This window comes from Muntiacus reevesi, chromosome 7 (genome assembly GCF_963930625.1).
Source record: "Muntiacus reevesi chromosome 7, mMunRee1.1, whole genome shotgun sequence".
Lineage (NCBI taxonomy): Eukaryota > Metazoa > Chordata > Mammalia > Artiodactyla > Cervidae > Muntiacus > Muntiacus reevesi.
The window spans coordinates 82,596,510-82,611,740 of NC_089255.1; the positions used below are offsets into that span (position 1 = coordinate 82,596,510).

The 15,231-nt window shown below is 44.9% G+C and overlaps 1 protein-coding gene and 1 pseudogene across 5 annotated transcripts in view; one reads left to right on the forward strand and one right to left on the reverse strand.

Moving 5' to 3' along the window:
- AREL1 (apoptosis resistant E3 ubiquitin protein ligase 1) overlaps positions 1 to 15,231 on the reverse strand; it is a 52,466-nt gene that overhangs the window by 14,892 nt on the left and 22,343 nt on the right. For 4 of the 5 annotated variants that reach the window (XM_065940779.1, XM_065940776.1, XM_065940777.1 and 1 more), the window contains 10 exons: positions 14,031 to 14,091; positions 12,937 to 13,163; positions 11,770 to 12,007; positions 5,234 to 5,403; positions 4,886 to 5,066; positions 4,432 to 4,679; positions 2,813 to 2,890; positions 1,592 to 1,733; positions 1,338 to 1,459; positions 286 to 361 (listed from right to left, as the gene is read on the reverse strand). In XM_065940779.1, the coding sequence (XP_065796851.1) occupies positions 286 to 361; positions 1,338 to 1,459; positions 1,592 to 1,733; positions 2,813 to 2,890; positions 4,432 to 4,679; positions 4,886 to 5,066; positions 5,234 to 5,403; positions 11,770 to 12,007; positions 12,937 to 13,163; positions 14,031 to 14,046 (1,498 nt within the window). In that variant the 5' untranslated portion in view covers positions 14,047 to 14,091. The remainder of the gene's footprint in view (positions 1 to 285; positions 362 to 1,337; positions 1,460 to 1,591; positions 1,734 to 2,812; positions 2,891 to 4,431; positions 4,680 to 4,885; positions 5,067 to 5,233; positions 5,404 to 11,769; positions 12,008 to 12,936; positions 13,164 to 14,030; positions 14,092 to 15,231) is intronic. The other variant, XM_065940780.1, reaches the window with a different exon arrangement.
- LOC136172081 (transcriptional adapter 2-beta pseudogene) lies at positions 7,082 to 8,095 on the forward strand (annotated as a pseudogene).

A 15,231-nucleotide genomic window follows, 5' to 3' on the forward strand; every position in this document is an offset into this window, starting at 1 on the left:
GTACTACAAAGGTTACTCTGCCCTTCTACTTCAAACTCCTAAAAGCTCACCCTCTAAATCCTTGTCCGTCTGTGCTCTACAAGCTCAACCAAGCCATCTAGCCAGTAAATACCACCCTTTTGGTCTTGACTCATGACTTCTTTTTCTAAAGGAAAAAGAAGCTGGAGCAGGGGTGGCAAGCATGTGTAGGAGGGTTGTTTTCAGTTTCTGTGAATGTAATGTAAGGAGAGAGGGAGGAGAGGGAAGGAGAGTTAAAAAAGATGAGTGGGAGATTTCAAAACTGACCTTCTTCATCCTGAAAAACCACTTCAAAGTTCTTGCTCCAATCTGAGATGGAAAAATTCCGAGTGGCTTTCAGAGACTGAAAAGCAGTAAAAGAAAAGAAATTGTCAGAACACTGGCCAGTACCTCTTGGGTGTTTAAGACAAAAACACAAGAACATTACCACTGTCCATTTAATAGTCACAAGTATTTGGAGGCAATATATTACTCAAAAATAAGCTTTAATAATACCATCTTAAATTTAAAATGCACATATCTCCAGAAAAAGTTTAAGATAAAAAAAATCAAATTCATATTTACACCACTGCCTGACTGGAAAGTTGAAACTTTTTTTTTAACAGTCCTCATTAATGAGAAAACTCTTAAAAGAAATAAAAATGGCTCAAATCAGTAAGCTGTCAGCAAGAGAATCGAGGAGTCTTGGTTTCCAGTAAAGTACAGTGTCCCCACTAGACATCTTAATCCACAAGGCTAGGTTCAGACAGGGAGCCATGCCACAAGGAGAAAGTGGCTGAGAAAAGGGGTTTCCAGGCACACCTACCGGAGCCAAACAACACAAACACTTTCTGAACAGGGACCAAACCCTCCTCATTGTCAAGGAATGTGAGAACTATGCCAGTGTCTGTGTAGTGGAGACAGAAACACATCAGGTGTTCCTTTCCCATCAGACCAGAGTGACAACAAAAATCATTTCCCTTTAACCCCGTAAGAGCTCTTTTTAATCCTGGGATTCAATTACAGGAACTTCCTTCTATAACAACAACTTAATACCTGCCTTACATAAGGAAGTCCATGAGATTGTTCGGCAACTAGTCAAGAACAGGTTTTACAGCCAATGTGTCAGCTAGTCTCTCCCCTCAATTAACAAGCTGCAACAAATCTGCCCCAAATTCAGTATAGCCAAACACAAAGAACAGCGCTTAACATATCTAAAGAAGACAGAGATTGTTTCATAAAAACAATAACTTGCAGGATATAAACAAATAGCACAGAGGTTTTTAGCTGGAAAATTTTGACAACTGTTCAACTGCTGACATGAAATAAAGTTTACTCACTGATTCCAACAAGGCATGTCTGCTGACCTTCAGGGTGACTTTAGAATGTGGTCTTTTCATATGTACCTGCCGAAGCTCTCGATGGAAAAAGTTCACCTTGTCCTGAAAGGTCTCAGAGCCTCCTGAGGAGCAGCAAGATCCAACGTGATTACAGTCTCTTTACAAGACCCCTGTGCAGGCCACCCCTACACCCTCATGCACTCAGGGTATCTGGGGTCACTGCCTTCCCCATCAGACTCCCTGTCCAACCTCACCTATGTTCTTATGGAGCGAGCGGATAAACGTGGCCGCTAAGATGTTTCTCTCCTTACAGCTGAGCTCCACTGGAGGCTGAATGCCATCATCCACCACAAGGGTGAGCAGCTTATGGACAGGGTCAGGGCCAAGGTATGAAAACTAACAAAAGGGAAAAAAAAAAGAAAGAGTTACTCTATGAAGCCCTCAAATCCACCAAAAACCCTTCACATCCCTTCCCTTCTGCACCAACCAACAAAAACAAGTTAAGCCCATTTTCTTCAAGTTTAAGTACCTACCAGGAGTACATTTCCTTGTTTTTCACTTCAGGTGGGGGTCGGGGGTGCAGCTCAGTGGTACAGCACATGCATTGCATGTATGAGGCCTGGGTTTCATCCCCGGAACCTCCAGGCATTGATTCCATTTTGAGGCTTTGTCCTCTACCACTGTGCCAGTGGTAAAGAACCCGCCTGCCAATGCAGGAGACACAAAAGACGTGGGCTCAATCCCTGGTCTGGGATGACCCCCTGGAGAAGGAAATGGCAACCCACTCCAGTAGTCTTGCCTGGAAAAGTTCATGGACAGAGGAGCCAGGTGGGCTACAGTCCATGGGGTCACAAAGAGTCAGACACAACTGAATGACTGAGCATGCTCTATGATTCAGATTTTATTTTAAACTTGAGTCACAGAGACCACCTGTAAGGATCACAGGCAAGGTAAGTAAGGATCACAGGTAATACTACAGACTTTCAAACATAAAATATAAGAAGTGTGAAAGCCATAAGGATATGGAAAACAGCAAATGAATACCTGAATAGATTGGGCAAACTGGCTGGAGGAAAATGATTTGCCAGTAGATTTCAAAAGCTCAGAAAAGTTAAAAAAAAAAAAACAACTTTTTTTTTAAATGGATGAGACTACTGGTGCTGAAATAGTTAGTTTTGGCACATTAGGAAGCCAAGTTCAGGTCAGAGCTCCAATACCCTCTCCACTAGCTTAGTCTTAGGGGCAAGAGAAAGTTGTTGAAGTATTCTGACTTCTACTAACTACTGTTTCTGTAGGCATGTGTCTTCCTACAACTATAGCCTTCATGAGGAGGTAGCATCTGCTTCTTTATTTGGCAATGAATCCTGTGTGCACAATGAGAATTTCCAGAAACACCAAAAGCCCTTCTGGGAAAAAAATAAAAGGTTGGAGGCTGAAGGCTGTTCTACACGAACCGGATGTAAGGTTCAACTTACTTTGGTTCCAGGGCACACCCGGAAAGTGTAAAGGCGCCAGGGAATGATTTTCAGGTAGAACTCCTTCACTGAGAATTGCTGTAGAACCAACATAAAGAAAATGAAATGAATGATTAAGAGGTTCTGTTTGGGTATTGTATTTCAAATACCTGTCCCCATCTGTATGTTCCATGATAGCCCTTTTCCTCTCTAAACAAGGAGGATAATTTAGTCAGGACTGAAATCAAATAGAAAACATCAATTCCACCTTAAAACAGGCAAACTTAAACTACTGTTGTTACATTGCAATTTCACAAAGATATCTCATAACCTTAATACTCAGGTCTTACTCAGTTCAGTTCAGTTCAGTTCAGTCGCTCAGTCGTGTCCGACTCTTTGCGACCCCATAAATTGCAGCACGCCATTTCCAAATATCTGAGATCAGGTTTTCACTTTACAAGTACAGAACATTTCACAATCAAGATTTCATTTCACAACATTTCACTAGAAACGATCAGACTCTCCTCCTGCTTAGCCAGATACTTCTCAGAGAGACTTCTTCCAAATCAGTGGACAGGGAACACCAGTGGCCCCTATTAGAATGCCACCAAGGATGCGCTGGGGATGATGGTGTGGGGGGGTGGGAGGAGTCGCATACAAGAGTTCACAAAAACCCTATAGGTAAGAATAAAAAGAAGTCTCTTGTCATTTACAAAAAAAGGAAAAGACAATGCAGTAACTTTTTAATCTAAAAAGACCCCTCTGTTATCTGAACAAATAGTAGGTCAGGTTTTTTTCTTGATTTTTTTAAAAAAATTCTTCATTAAAAAACATTTCAAACACATACTAAGGAAAACAGTACAATGAATTATCACCAGCTTCAACAATAATCAACTCATAGCCAATCTCATTTCATCTCTACCTTACCATTTCCCTCATTGCCATTCTCCAGGACAAATGAAGGCTAGATGTTTAAATGATGAATGGTACACAGTGAAGTGTTCTGAAGTAGAAAAGAATTAGAACTCAGTTTTCACTATGAGATTAAAGGAATGGAATGGGATGGTTCGCATCTCGTTTTTCTGAGGTCTGTATGAATAAGCAAAATACAAATACTAAAAAAGAAACTCCCTAACACAAAGCGTCTCTCAGCTCAGGGGCCTTGGGAAGTTCACCTCCCTTGTCTCTGCCAAAATTTCTCTATTCTAACCCTGTACCCCGATGATGACATCTCTTGTGGTTTCACAAATCACAGCATGAAAGATCAAATTGTTCCCAAACGGCACAAAGGGCCAACAGTAATTTTTACACTAGTGAGAAATTATTAATGGTTAAAAGTAGCTTTCTTTAAAACTCTAGAGTCATGCCTTGAAAAATCTTCCCAGGAGCGATCAAACAGCAGAATGCCCAAGGTGCTCAGAAGTACCAAAGCACAGACTCTCGGGACAGAGGTGTAACCCAGTCCAAACCAGAAAGAGGCAGCAGAAGAGGAGGTACAGTCTTTTGCTCAATGGGAAGCCATCTCTTAGTATCCCTGAACCACAAGGTGATGATCGCACCCTGATTCTCAGACCATTGCTGGGTGGGTTTTGTTACCAAATAAGAGCAGGCTCGGGCAGGGGGCAAGGGGGGTTGCCAACCTTTGGTGACACGTAGCAGTACACCTTCTTCGGTTTCTTCACCTTCTCAGGAGTGTGACACTCAGAGGATGAGTCTTCATCTTCCTCCTCCAGAGCTGTGGAGGGCCGGCGCTGGGCAGAGCTCGTGTGCATGGGCGGAAGGTGCCACGGCGTGCTGGTGCAGTTGGCAGCATTATACAGATAAGCTTCAAAGTAAATGCTCACTCCTGAGGTGGACACATTGCGTTCAACGATATTCCTCTCATTCTCTGAAGTACAACAAGGAATAAGGTTTAAAATGCAACACAGGAGAGAAAACTGCCCATCACTAGACCTTCAGTCCACAGGTCTCTAAACCAAGTTTCGGTTCAAATACCAAATATTTGGGGTGGAGGGGTTGGTCAGATGACTGCGGATGTGCAAAGGACAAGTGGCTTGGGAAGGGGACTAATTCACAGCTCTCCTCTCAACTCACCACTTAGGACAATGATGTCAAATTCACCATTGTTGATTGGCTGGTTTTGGTATGAGATGCAGGCATGGAAGCAGCCTCGAGAATGCAAGGTGAGCCGCAGGAACACCTGGCAGGTCTGCCGGTTGGACGTCACTGACTTCTCAAATGAGACACCGGTACTCTCCTCTTCTGGAGGACCAAGCTACAGGAGGAAAACGAAGCCGTCACCAATCACACATAATTTTCCCTGCTTGTGCAGAAATTTACAAAGAACTTTCCTACCTTGAGCTAATCTAAGTCTCAGAAGGCCGGAACCACGGTCAAGGAGAAGGAGACGGATCGAAGTGACCTAGATGGGAGCCTGCTCACCTCATGAATGGACAGGCTGTAGTTGTGCTCATCTCTCAAGGACGTGGAATTGTTGGTAGGGTTGTCATACTCATCTCGGGGCACTATTTGAAGAGTGTGCGGCTGCCCACAGGTCAACACCAGGGTAGAAAAATGACACACGATTTTGGTCTTGGAAGGAACCACCACTCCTGGAATAAAGACAAGGGAAGGTAACGTCAGAGAGGTGATTTTCAGGGCACAGAGATCTACTCAGTAAGTCAGTCCTAGAAAGCTGGGTGCCCGCCCAATTCCTAGGGATAAACAATACCATTATGAACCAGAGAGAAAGAAAGAAAACAGAGAGATTAACTCAAATGAACTTTTGGGAACCCGTTTTTACAAATTCCTAACCACCGCAAGCACTAAGAACAATGACAGAATAACTTGGAGGAAACAGAAATGAGAGTTAAAGATATAGTGCCTAGAATCCCACTGGGAACCTACAAGTGAAACTGGCCTTAAAAAGACCCAGAGGAATCGGGTGGAGAGGGAGGTGGGAGGGGGGATCGGGATGGGGAATACATGTAACTCCATGGCTGATTCATGTCAATGTAAGACAAAACCCACTGAAATGTTGTGAAGTAATTAGCCTCCAACTAATAAAAAAAAAAAAAAAAACCCTGAAAAAAAAAATAAATAAATGTGGCAGTAGTCAGTGAAGCAGACTAGCATAGTGACGAGGACAATTATGGGTTGGTTACTTTTAACCTCTCTTTTAACCTTACTTTTAACCACTTTCTTCATCTGAAACTGAGTTTCTTCATCAGTGGTGATAAATAATGGTACCAATCTCATAGAATTATTATAAGAAATTAATGAGTCCACATATTTTCTTAATGTTTGGCTTATAATTAGTAAGTTCTGTTAGTTATTTTTAGTCATTAGCATTATCTCAAAACAGTGATAAGGACCTGTTATTTAGCAGTTCTGTTTTTTGGTCATATAGTTTCGACTAATTTACGTGGTTTAAATGTGGGGAGAGAAAAAGAAAAACAGTTGTTTTTTTTTCCTGGTCAAGGAACCCAAATTATGTAATTCAGAAATGTTTCTAAGTTGTCATCTGCTTTGACTCTGTCATAGCCAGAGACCATTTATTTTCTCAGAAAGTGACAGTCCTTATATTTGTATAGCATGAAAAAAGGAGATAAATACTAGATATGATATATACCCCTAGGCATACACATGCCTTACGTAGTGGCACGCTGTTCCGGCTGGGTTCAACCATTGTGATTCAGAGCCTACTACTGACTACCATCAGGAACAGGAAAGCATAAGTAAGAGCTGTAGGTATTGGCCATTAGGTCCTTCTACAGCATCGATACTGTCAATCAGCCTGTGATCACACCCTTCCCGTGGACAACCTTCTATGTTCTTTTTTTTTTTTTCCTTTTATGTTCTTTTGAGCACACGCAGGTGGAGGCTATCTTCAGTGTGGTGTACATCAATTTGTGTGTACAAAAAAAAAATAATATTAAGTGAATACTTGTAAGACAAACAGACTCGAAATATTTAGGGGCAAATCTAACAAAATCTGTGGAAGACTTGTATATTGAAAACTACAAAATGCTGATTAAAGAAATAAGTTCAGAGGCATACCATGTTTATGAATTCAGAGACTCAACATAGTAAAGCTGTCAACTCTCCCCAAATGATATTAGGTTTAACATAGTTCTTTCTGTTTGTTTGCTTCTAGGTTTAACACAGTTCTTATCAAAATCTCAGAAAGATTTTTTGGTAAATTTAGACATAGTATTCTAAAATTTATATAGGGGGGCAGCCGAGGTGGTTTTGCTGGAGCACCAGGCGGTGGGGCCCCGGCGATGGAAGATGGTGAAGCTCGGCAAGAAATACTGCGTGTACTGCCAGGCCAAGGAGGACATGGCAGCTCACGTTGGCGCTTCTCGGACCCCCCAGGAAGTGATGGAGCATTACATAAGCATGTACATCCACGGAAACCTGAGGAAGGCCTGTATCCCCAACGCCATTCCCAACCCGGTGACCGATCACACCTGCCCCAGTGGGGGCCCCCTCTCTCCCAGCCTCATCACTCCCCTTGCCTCCCCTAGACATCTGGGTGGCCAAGCAGCAGCCAGTGGGCTACATGCCGCTGCGGGACGACTACGAGATCGAGTACAACCAGGACCCCAAGACGCTCATCAGCGGGTTCTGAGTCGACGATGACGACGATGACCACGACGTGGAGATCGAGCTGAAGCACGCGCACGTGACCATGTACCTGCGCGAGCTCCGCGAGTGGCAGCAGCGCAAGGACATCGCGCGCGACTACAGCCTAGTGCCTGCCTTCCTGGACAAGGACAAGGAGGAGAAGGAGCGGGCGGTGCGCGCAAGGTCACCGAGGAGGAGGAGGAGCTGCGGCCGACGCTGCGGCCGCTCTATCAGTTCATGTCGTGCAAGGAGTTCCACGACCTGCTCGAGAACATGCACAAGATGCTGCGAGCCAAGATCTGCGTGCTGCAGCGCTACTGGCGCAATGGCATCACCAAGAGGGAGGAGCCGGCCGAGTACGAGGCGGCCCGGCACAAGCGCAAGAAGGAGGCGGCGGCGGCACGGGCCGCCAAGCGCGGCCAGGAGGACAGCTGGGATGGCGAGTTCACGGCCCTCGAGCTCCTGTCGGACCGTGAGACGGTGCTGAGCAGTTCGCTGAACCTGAGCCCCATGCGCTACGTGATAGTGAAGACCATCATCATCAAGGACCACCTGCAGAAGCGCCAGGGCATCCCCTCCAAGAGCCACCTGCCCAGCTACCTGGACAAAGTCCTCAAGAAGAGGCTGCTGAACTTCCTCACCGAGAGCGGGTGAATATCCAGGTACGCCTCCTGAAGCCCACCGCCCGGAGCGCCCGGGATGGACGGACTGATGGATGGACCAACAGTGAAGAGAAAAAAAAAAAAAGGCTTTGTGAGCCAAAACGAAACGGGGTGGGGAGAGGAAACGCTTTTCCGCCCCCCCCTGCATTGTTGCTTTTTTTTTTTAAACGAATCGAGTTCTTTTTTTAGGGTATCAATTCTTTTTACGGTCCTCTGAAGAAGCAATAGCAACAGTCGGATCAAGGAGAAGACAAAACACGTGTATATAACTGAATCCCTAAACGTAGTACTTTAGATGATGATCTGCCTTTAAGTGTTCAGTTTGGACCATATGATGATGAGATCAGGAAGTTTTCTTTTTTGTTTCTTCTCAGCGGTACAGGACTGTGAGATGGGCAGAGAGGAGCCCTTCCCTGCCGGCTGAGCTCTGCCGCGGCCCTCAGTGTTGGGCAGGTGGCACTTTAGGCGGAGGGTGCCAGGCTGGGCAGGAGAGGAGGCCGGGGAAGGGCAGGATAGGCATCCGTAGGGACTTGCCGGGAGGAATCTGGTGTTGAACAGTTTGGCCAAACTGAGCTTCCCCACAACGGCTGGCAGCGGCACTTGGAGCCCGTAGCCCCCCAAGTCCAGCCGCCAGGAGCTTACCGTGGCACCTGGGGCAGGGAGCAGGGAAGTGGGGACCCAGCGCACACTGGCAGAACGGGAAGCCTCCTCCCTTGGGGCTGCTTCTTGCTGAGCTTAGAATTTGGCCGTGCGTTTGACTTGAAAGAACTCATTTTAAATGAAGTTCACTGAGAGTTGAGAGTTCTGGGTTTTGGATCAGCTCCTTCCAGGGTTCTCACCCCAGTGGCAAGACCCTCTTTCTCTGAGACTGGCCACGTGTCTTGTCTTGTATGGCGTCAGGCGCTGGGCTAGGCGAGAGGGACCCCTGTGGCCTCGAGGCCCGGGCACTGCTTCTCTTGGCCGCCATTTTGAGCCAGACTCTGGTGTGGCTCTGCCCAGCCCGGCTCAGAGAGGCTCTCAGGGGTGCCCTTTCGTGACGGGCATGGTGCCTTCATGCAGGACCCTGAGGAGTCGTGTGTCTTCCAGCTGCCCAGGGCATTCGTGTCCAAGGTCATGCTGTAGGGTCCATGGAGTGGCCAGACCCTAGGGTCGTCCTTGGGCACATCCTACCTCTCATCCCTCATAATTAGCAGACTGTTTACCTGCCAGAATGTTTGGGCTTGAAGTTACATTAAAGTGAAGGTATTTGAGAGAGAAAAGGAAAAAAAACAAAAACAAAAAAAACCTCATTATTTCCAAGAACGGCTTAATTATGGTGCCTTTTCCTTTCACATCCTTCTGTCTGTCCCCTAATTAAATATACACTTCAAGTATATTGGGGGCTTCCCTGATGACTCAGATGGTAAAGAACCGAGCTGCAATGCAGGAGACCTGGGTTCAATCCCTGGGTTGGGAAGATCTCCTGGAGAAGGGAATGGCAACCCATTCCAGTATTCTTGCCTTGGAGAAGCCCCACGGACAGAGGAGCCTTGGCGGGCCACCGTCCACAGAGTGGCAAAGAGTTGGATGTGACTGAGTGCCTGACGCTCAAACACATGGTCCGTGGCTTTAGTTGTAAACCGCGTCACAAGCTAGCAGAGCAGCACTTCCTGCGACCTGACCTGAAGCCTGGGACCTCTCTCTCTGACCATAAAGCAGCGGGCGGTGGTGTCTCTCCCGAGTGCCGCCTCCTGCTGTCGCCTGCAGGGTAACCACAAGAGTGCAGACACGAGTCTACGCCGAGCAGAGGTGTGGACGGTGTTAACGTCCTTCCAGGGGTTCTGAGCCAAGGTTCCTGGATCAGCAGTGCAGCGCCCCCCGGGGAACCTGCTGGCCTTTCAGGGACTTGGGCCCGCCCAGGCCTCGGACACGCGGGGCGGGGCCTCGAAGGTCACTGGGACGCAGGCTGAAGTCTGAGAACTACCGGCTTTAGCTGCTCCATTGTCACCGATTTTCTACAACTGATTCCTAGTTTGGTGAGGTTTTAAATTTAAGTCTTATTTTTATACAAGATGATTGACAGACTTTCACTAAGCTTGAGAAGCAAAAGCTCCTGTAAAATGTGCGTGGACCCCGCCAAGAGCTGTCAAACGGTAAGTTCCGTGCTTAAGCAGGTTTTCGGTGTGTGTATCTTTTCTCGATGGTATGAAGAATTTATTTAGGCTTGACTGTTTTAAAACACCATTAATGAATGTATAATTTATGTTAAAAGTGTGAACCCTTTGCTACAAGGGAAAAGTAATTTTATGATTGGTTGCCTCTTGCCCCATCAACTCCAGCTATTACTGTCACATTAATCCCGCCCCTGCTGTTTGCTTGGAGCCTTTAAATTTCTATATTTAATTCTTATGATAAATGAGTCACCATAATCCCATGGAATTAGGTCTTTTCAAAACTTAAACTCTCTCGAGTCACCGAAGATAATCAGCTGTTCAGAATGATGCTCTGGATGGCCAGCATTCCAAGAATGCATTCAGACAGAAACTCTGCCTACTGCCTTTTTTCCCCTTTTACACATTAAACAGGTTGAGAACCAAAAAAATAAAATGTATATAGAAAGGTAAATAAAATGTATATAGAAAGGTAAAAGTTCTAGAAGAGCTAAAATAATTCTAAAAGAGAAAAGTGGAAAGAGTCAAGTTTAACCCAGTTTCAAGACTTATTACACAGCTACATCATTAAGACTCTGGTATTGGTGCAAGGATAGACACATAGACCAATAGAACAGAACGAGAACCCAGAAATAGATCACCACAAATATGCCCAATAGATCCCTGACAAAGGTGCAAAACCTGTGAAGTAATTGGCCTCCAACTAATAAAATAAAATTAAAAAAAAAAAAAAAGAAAAAAAAAAAAAAAAGGTGCAAAACCAATGTAATAGGGGAAAGATAGCCTTTCCAACAAATGATGCTGGAGCAACTGGACATTTATAAGAAAAAAAAAAATACTGACCTAAATTACAAAAGTTAACTAAAAATGGATTACAATCTTAAATACTAAAACTGGAAAATTTTACAAACAAAACAAAACAAAACACAGGAGAATATCTTCAGAACCTCAGACTAGTCAAAGAGTTCTCAGATACCAAAACATGATCCATAAAATGAAAAATTAATAAATTGACTTTATCAAAATTAAAACTCTTTTTCTGTGAGAGACCCCATTAAGGGGATGAAAAGAAAAGCTAAAGATTGAGAGAAAATGTTTGCAAACCACATCTGTAATAAAGGACTTAAAGAACTCTCAAAACTCAATAGTAAAAAACAAAAAATCCCATTAGAAAACGGACAAAAGACATTTCATCGAAAAGGACACACAGATGGCAAATAGGCACATGAAAAGATGTTCGACCCTGTGAACCACTAGGGACACGCAGACTAAAACCACTATTCATGATGACCACAAACTGGAAAACAACCCAGATGCTCTTTAACTGCTGAAAGGTTAAATCAAGTATGGTATACTCACACCAGGCAATAATGCCACCCAGCAATAAATTTTTAAACCATTAAATTGTGTATTTTAAATGAATGAATTATAAAGCATGCGAATTAAATTTCAATAAAGGCATTATTTAAAAAGCAAAGGAGAAAAAAGGAAGGAAGGAATGGAGGGAGAGAGGAAAAAACACACACAAAAAACCTACCAGGCTGAAAAATCTTGTAGTAGGGACTATAGGCCACGTTTAATCCACCAAGCTTCACTGAGATTTCATATCGCCCAGCTTTGCGCACAGTGAAGGCCACCTTGACCACATTGGAACTGGGCTCCTGGAGGACTTCCTGGGTCACTGGAATTTCCACTGCTAGCTCAACATGAGAGATGTGGACTCTTAATCCCACGGGCCGGTGTGCAGGGAAGGGCTGCCCGTTCTTATAGAATAACTGTGGTGGGGAGAAGAGGGACACCCATTGATAAGCAGGGGGACAACAGCATTTCCTGTGCAACTTGAGAGAGTGTGGGGTGGGAGCGGGTGGCTGGTAAATCCCCACACCCAGCTAATCCTACAGTCCTGCTCACACAAGGAGAAACAAATTCTCTCCATGCTTCGAAGAAAACCATTAAATCATAGACAAATTCTTAACCACTTCAGACAAAGGGGGTGAAATATACCATTGAATCCACTTCAACTTGACGCTTAATGAACCACAGAGGCCGCCTCCCCTGTCTTACTCGCCCTTTTTTCTTACATTTATCACTGCTAGCTCAAACATAAAGGGAAGTCAGTGGGAATCTCTGGCACTGAGTGAACAAAAGCTCTGGGCAAGGCTGGGGGTTTCGGACTATGAAACTAAGAGGAAGGCTGCAGTGCAGAAGTCAGCGCAGAGGCAGCAAACTTTCTGCAAAAGGCCAGAGAGTTAATACTGTTAGTTAGCAGGTCATACATAGTTACTCAACTGTGATTAACGTCTCAAATGTGACAGCATCTATAGGCACTACAGGAGGATGAATGGGTGTGACTGTGTCCCAATAAGCCTTATTTATAGAAGCAGGAAGTGAGCTTGATTTAACCCTTGGGCCATGGTTTGCCAACCCCTAATCTACAATACCTACCCTCTTCGGTAACATTTTTCTCATTTTGAAAATGTAACATTAAGCTTTATACTTCTTCTAAGCTTAGCACCCATTAAAGCCAAATGATAGAAAAATTGACTTTCAGATGTTAACAATTCCCAAGTTCCGGGGCAAGGGGAGAGTGGGGGAGTTGAAAAACAAGGGAAAATATTAACAGTCCAGGCCAGACCGGACTGGGCTCTGGAAGGCAACTGACTCAGAAACCCCAGTGCGTACGGAGACAGAAACATTCCCTTACATGCACTCGGAAGGCCATGCTGTGGCCCACCTCATAGGGGTCCTTCCAATCCCAGAAGACTTTGCAAGACCGAGGATCCAGGTAATTTCCCCGCACGTAGTCATATATAGTCCGGTCCCCTCGGCGCTCGCGGTCCTCATTCTGGAGGAAGCTGACTACACGTGCGGCAAGCTCAAAGAGGAACTTAATTGTGAAGAAGAATGCAACCACAGACACTGTGATGCCACCTATGTGAAAGAGAGAACACACACCACCTGCCAGTTACACATGACAGCTTCTCCTTACGGAACAGGCCAGCCATCCGTCAGGGGAGAAGTCCAAAGATCCACTCTACCGGGTCACCACCTCTGTGGGTGAAGGCGGGAACTTCCTTCCATACCAGGGTCAGAAACGAAGGTCCTTGGGCCAAATTCCACCCACTGCCTGTTTCTGCAAATAAAATTCTACTGAAACACAGCCCAACCCACTCATTTACTATTGTATAGGGCTGGTTTTGCCCTAAAACCACAGAGTTCAGCAGTGGTGACACAGAGTGTATGGCCTGGGAAGCTGAAAATGTTTCGTCTTTGGCCCTTCACAGCAGAAGTCTGCCAAGCCTTGTTCTATACCATGGACTGTATACAATGCCTGCCCTCAAGCTCCCTGCTGAGACCCTGACAAGAGGAGTAAAAAGAATGTGTGTTCTGCTCTCTCCAGTTGGAAGCCCTCCCCTTCCTTGTCCCCTTGGCAAAAGCCCCACCCCCCGCCGGCCCCAAACCCCACCACAGTTAGGGGTTCCTTCTTCTGGGTTCCCTCAAACTCCTGCACATTCATTCATCTACTCAACATTTCTCCCCCTTTGTGTTACGAACTTCATGGAGACAGATTTTTGCCTTATTTGACTTTGACTCGACAGGAAACAGTGTCTGGCACCAGCTATAATTACTCAATAAATATTTCTCAAATGAATGAATTCCGCTGCTAACTCTGTGAAGGTACATTCTGGCATGATTGGAAATATTTCTAAGTCTCTTTTCAAGGACAAAGATGGAGGCAGAAAAGGATATAAGCAACCCTAACCAAAAAAATGAGAGAGGGCTCTCTCTGTGACGTACCAATAACGTAAAACATCAGGTCCCTTCAGTGCCAACAGACAGCCGAGGATCACAGCTGCAGCTGCAAAAGAAAACTTGTTTAGTTTTCCCTGACTCTTCCCTGTAGCCATCTCAGGGAGAGACAAAGCAGAGCATGTGGCTTGAGCCAACCATCTCTGGCCTTCCTGTCCCTGCTCTCTCTCTAGCTTGACAGGTGCCCTACAACACTGCAGAGAAACAGACTGCATCACTGCCCCCAAAGATTTCCAATCTACCGACCACCCTAGGAATACCACAAACAGCCACTTCTAATTACGAAATGCAGTAACATGCCTTTCATCTTCCAGGATCCAGGGCCCCAAGACAGTTTCCCTCCCCCATGCAAAGTAGTGCTAATTAACACAAGCAAAGAGGATAATGGAGTCACTTTCCCCTTACATTTGCCTTCTGGAAGTAATTCATCTAAATAGAAATAGTTATATAAAATGTGGATTTTTTTTTAAGCAAGGATTATTATCATCATGTTGGCATTATGTAATTAAAATGAACTCTGGGTCATCTCAATAATAAGCAGTGGGCATGTAAGAGAAGCTGGCTTTTTTTTTTTTTTTTGCTGTTACCAATCAGACAAACTAATGGGCCTTGTGAAAGATGAGCCCAGCAGAGGCCAAGGAGAGGAACCAGAGGAGGAGACTGGACTTCTCATCCCAAGTGATGTCTGCCAAGGTCAGAACAATTCAGACAGGGGCCAGAGTCTGAGGGGAAACTTTCACAGTAAGACTTCCATCTTATTACTCATTTGAACCACCCAAGGTACTGCCAAGGACAAATGTAATGCACACGGACACTCCTCTCTCATCACTAAGTTCTGACCTTAGCACAGGCTACACTGTGCTCTCCAATCCACAGTGCACTAAAGCCATTCTTTCAAGTCAATAGATGTGAAGGTTACTGATGTGATCTCAAGCCAGCACCTTTAATCAGCACTAATATATAATTTAGAGACAAGACATATGAAAATTTCTAGGCTCAGATTTGCGAGGAACCAAATCACTTTTTTTTTTTTAACAGCTTGTGCTTTGATGTCTAACTGTGCTGAAACAATTTAAGAGAAAGAGTGGCTGAAAATGGCCATTAGATTCCTTTGATAACAATATATCCAGTGGAAGCCATAGGGAGTAGGTAATCTGAGGAGTGACCATGTCAAGTTTCTTAGAAATCC